The 4,555-nt window shown below is 45.9% G+C and overlaps 1 protein-coding gene across 1 annotated transcript; it reads right to left on the reverse strand.

Annotated features, from left to right (window-relative positions):
- Window positions 1–2,687: 2,687 nt before the first annotated feature.
- Window positions 2,688–3,599, reverse strand: LOC126335719 (uncharacterized). The gene has a single exon (XM_049999175.1). The coding sequence runs from the start codon at window positions 3,597–3,599 to the stop codon at window positions 2,688–2,690; it is 912 nt and encodes a 303-aa protein (XP_049855132.1).
- Between the last annotated feature and the right edge of the window lie 956 nt (window positions 3,600–4,555).

The raw sequence follows: 4,555 nt of genomic DNA on the forward strand, positions 1-4,555 counted from the left end.
TCCGATGTGCTCCTGACAGCAGAGCGAACAATTAATCTATTAAGCTATTTTGTCAGTAATAGACATTGTAAAGGCATTTTATTATATGTATGTTCTCTCGGGCGTCTTAGAGGCCTTTCCTTTCTTACAAAGAAGAAGACAGCCAGTATTAATACTGCTATTTATTTAAGTCATTAGCGCCGTAACCGGTTTCGAACTGACAAGTTCATCATCAGACAGCTGTTCACATGATCTGCAAAATACACTTTACATGATCGTCAGTTTCCGATTTTTATTCTTCCTCTTATTCTTGGTGTGTTGGTGCTATCGAAAATTTCGAGCGATTTTGTTGTGAAGTTGCAAGATTGTATTTTTCAAATATTCCAAAATGTATGCAGCACTTATATAATTTGCACGTCATCATATTTTGCAAAGTACCACACACACACACACACACACACACACACACACACACACACACACACTCACACACACACCAAAAACCATTTCCCACATGTGAAGTTGACACAAAGATTCTTTGTAAGAATCAACCTACATTAATTGTACACAATCACTGTCTCACTTTGTCAGTTTTAGACAAAATAGCAGCAAGAACGGTCCTCCTGAACCCATCGGCCCGACATTTGCATGGCAGTCCTTGGTTTCAAACCAATAAGAGCAGTAATACAGCAATAAACTTCTGTTTTAATAACCCACAATCGTGTCGAATTCGGACACATGTTAGTAGACGCTCTTCTTCTTAGCGAGGAATGACACAATCTTACAAAAGAAAACCAATTAAAGGTGGTTTCTGAATGAGAAACCCACTGGGTAATCTTTCCTTATACGCAAAATGTGTATTATGTAAATTGAAGAGGGAGGCGGCAGAAAGGAACTAACGATGTTACCTGCATCAATACTTTGTGCTGGATTAGCGGCGACAAATGAAAATGTGTACTGGACCGGGACTCAAACCAGGGATGTCTTGCTTATTAGGCAGTTGCGTTACCCACTGCACCACTTGAACTCAGGGTTTATCGCAAATGCGCGGTCTCTATCGAACACTCCCCAGCCGAGTCACATTCCCACCCCGCGCCACCTATCAACAGTCCCAGCCCATGTCCGCTATATTCGCTAATTTCAAATTCCTGCTGGAGGTCGAACTTAAATGTGTATCCGCACTGAAGGTGTGCATTCATTGCCTGTCGAGGCGAATCTGTTACATAAATGCTTGGTTCTGTTCTTTAGGGCATCTCAGAAAGAACAGATAGCACTCATTCATATAACAAAATGCGTGTAGCATTATTCCTAAGCGCTTTGTGCAGTTATGCTGAAATGCTAATCATTTACAGATCCCAGCATGTACAACATTGGCCATTAAAATTGCTACACTACGAAAAAGATAACATGTTACAGGCGCGAAATTTAACCGACAGCAAGAAGATTCTGTGGTATGCAAATGATTAGCTTTTCAGAGCATTCAAGCAAGGTTGGCGCCGGTGGCGACACCTACAACGTGCTGATACGAGGAAAGTTTACAACTGATTTCTCATACACAAACAGCAGTTGACCGGCGTTGCCTGGTGAAACGTTGTTGTGATGCCTTGCGTAATGAGGAGAAATGGGTACCATCAAGTTTATGATTTTGATGAAGGTCGGATTGTAGCCCATCGCGATTGCGGTTCATCGTATCGCGACACTGGTGCTCGCGTTGGTCGAGATCCAATGACTGTTAGCAGAATATGGAATCGGTGGGTTCAGGAGGGTAATACGGAACGCCATGCGGGATCCCAACGGCCTCGTATCACTTGCAGTCGAGATGACAGGCATCTTATCCGCATGGCTGTAATAGATCGTGCAGCCACGTCTCGATCCCTGAGTCAGCAGATAGGGACGTTTGCAATGCAACAACCATCTGCACGAACAGTTTGCAGCAGCATGGACTATCAGCTCGGAAACCATGGCTGCGGTTACCCTTGACGCTGCATCACAGACATGAGCACCTGCGATGGTGCACTCAACGACGAACGTGGGTGCACGAATGGCAAAACGTCATTTTTTCGAATGAATCCAGGTTCTGTTTACTGCATCGTGATGGTCGCATCCGTGTTTGGAGATACCGCAGTGAACACACATTGGAAGCGTGTATTCGTCATCGCCACACCGGCGTATCACCCCGCGTGATGGTATGGGGTGCCATTGGTTACACTTCTCGGTCACCGCTTTTTCGCATTGACGGCACTTTGAACAGTGGACGTTACATTTCAGATGTGTTACGAGCCGTGGCTCTACCCTTCATTCGATCCCTGCGAAACCCTACATTTCAGCAGGATAATGCACGACCGCATGTTGCAGGTTCTGTATGGGCCTTTGTGGAGACAGAAAATGTTCGACTGCTGCCACCAATGGAAAACGTCTGGTCAATGGTGGCCGAGCAACATAGGCAGCTGTACCTGTACACGCCATCCAAGCTCTGTTCAACTCAATGCCCAGGCATATTAAGGCCGTTCTTACGGCCAGAGGTGGTTGCTCTGGGTACTGATTTCTCAGGATCTATGCACCCAAATTGCGTGAAAATGTAATCACATGTCAGTTCTAGTATAATATATTTGTCCAATGAATACCCTTTTATCATCTGCATTTCTTCTTGGTGTAGCAATTTTAATGGCCAGTAGCGTAATATTTTACCAAGTCTCATATGTGGTTATCTAGTATGGGGTAAGTTGCACCAGGATGATTACATACGTGACAATAGCGGCAATTGCAGACACTAAGAGCGGACGGTCTATTGTGAAGAAACCTGCGGCAGTGAAGCGTAGCGGTGGCGTTTGTAGAGTGAGGCAGAGGAAGGCGTCGTCGTGCGGGTCGCACCAACCTGACACCACGGATGTCCTCAGGAGGATCACGCCAGTGGCTGCTGCAGCGTCCGCGGCTGCTGCTGCAGAAAGTGCTACAGACACCAGTTTGAAGGAATGAAAGAGAAACCACGCTGTGGATGACGCTGCTGATCGAATGACGGAGAACTGGAGTATCCAATGTGGATTAATCACCATTATGATCATCTCGTAGAGGCTGCACGCACCACCACAGACACAAGTCGCGATGTTGACTGCCATCGGAAGACCGAAGTGCTGTTGCAGGAGGTCGGCAGCGTGGGTGAGGGTGATGTAGGCGTCTCGCAGGTGGCGCTGTCTAGTGGGCTGCAGTCGAAGCTGCGACGATGGCGTTGTCGTCCCTCCAAGCAGCGCACCCATCTCAGAGTCTCCAGCTGAGCGGAGGGACTCCAGCAGGTGGCCATTGAGGGTCCGGAACCTAGCCCATAACTCCAGCATCAGCATCACGTACTGGAGTGTGACTAGAGACATCAACACTATGTGCGCCATGCTCACCAGGTAATATGGCATTCCTGGGAAGGTGGAGAAAATCGTTACACCTATAGCGACTACCAACGAGAGGCTTACACACGGGAGGAATATCCCCAGGAGCTTCTCAAGTTGTTCCTGGCTTCCTTTTAGATACGCATCAACCGAGTTTAGAGCTCTTAAATAACCTTCTAGCTTACGTAATCCCGTCACCGTGCATATGCCAAACGTGAGCAGCACCATGGATTTTCCTATCATGTTAGCGATAAAGTAGACAAGTGGAGCTATTTCAGATACGTGAAAATACAGATCACGGCGGCTATATGCAGTGTATGCCATGCCAAAAAGGTAAATAACGAACCAGAAAACAGAAAGTATTTTCTGCAGTTTTAGTAATCTTCCTTGAGGATCTCCAAATTCCTGTTTCTTTCTTCTGATTGGCGCTAGTCCACACGTCTGCCACAATTTGTACAGTGATGAGAAAACAAGACGAAATTTAAGAGTGGATCGCGTGAAATATGTACGCATTATGGTCGCGCAGACGACCCAGCAGACGAATGTCCAGGTACTGTGACTGTATTCGAAACGTTGAAATCGCAACTAGTGGCTTTGTGCAGCTTAATATCTTCACTGTTGTAGTCATTGCAATATTGCTATGTCTTTGTTTGCCCTACTCAACGGGACACGGTGTGTTACCTTTTACAATATAAATGAAGGGTCATTGTGCTGTATACAATAATAGCAACACCAATTGTATGCTGTCATTGCCTAATGGAATGTAAAGTTTCCTACCCAAATGAATTACACTTTCAAGCATAGGCATTCACCAACTCTCGTAACTTGAATGACGACGGCAGTACACACAATGTCGTTACACAGTTCCACTCTTGAGTATTACTCTGTCGCCCGCATCTCGTGGTCGTGCGATAGCGTTCTCGCTTCCCAGACCCGGGTTCCCGGGATCGATTAGCGGCGGGGTCAGGGATTTTCTCTGCCTCGTGATGTCCTTAGGTTAGTTAGGTTTAAGTAGTTCTAAGTTCTAGGGGACTGATGACCTAAGATGTTAAGTCCCATAGTGCTGAGAGCCATTTGAACTATTTTATTACTCTGTCGTTATATTTTTATGGAATATAAATTCCGGACTGAAAAGGAAATCAAGCACACGTAACGTATTGTGTATTAACCGGGCACCTATAAACGACGGAGAGGCTTCG

Source organism: Schistocerca gregaria, chromosome 2, assembly GCF_023897955.1.
Source record: "Schistocerca gregaria isolate iqSchGreg1 chromosome 2, iqSchGreg1.2, whole genome shotgun sequence".
Taxonomy (NCBI): domain Eukaryota; kingdom Metazoa; phylum Arthropoda; class Insecta; order Orthoptera; family Acrididae; genus Schistocerca; species Schistocerca gregaria.

Coding starts and splice junctions, on each gene's coding strand:
- LOC126335719 (XM_049999175.1), bottom strand. CDS start 3,599: ATGATAGGAAAATCCATGGTGCTGCTCACGTTTGGCATATGCACGGTG.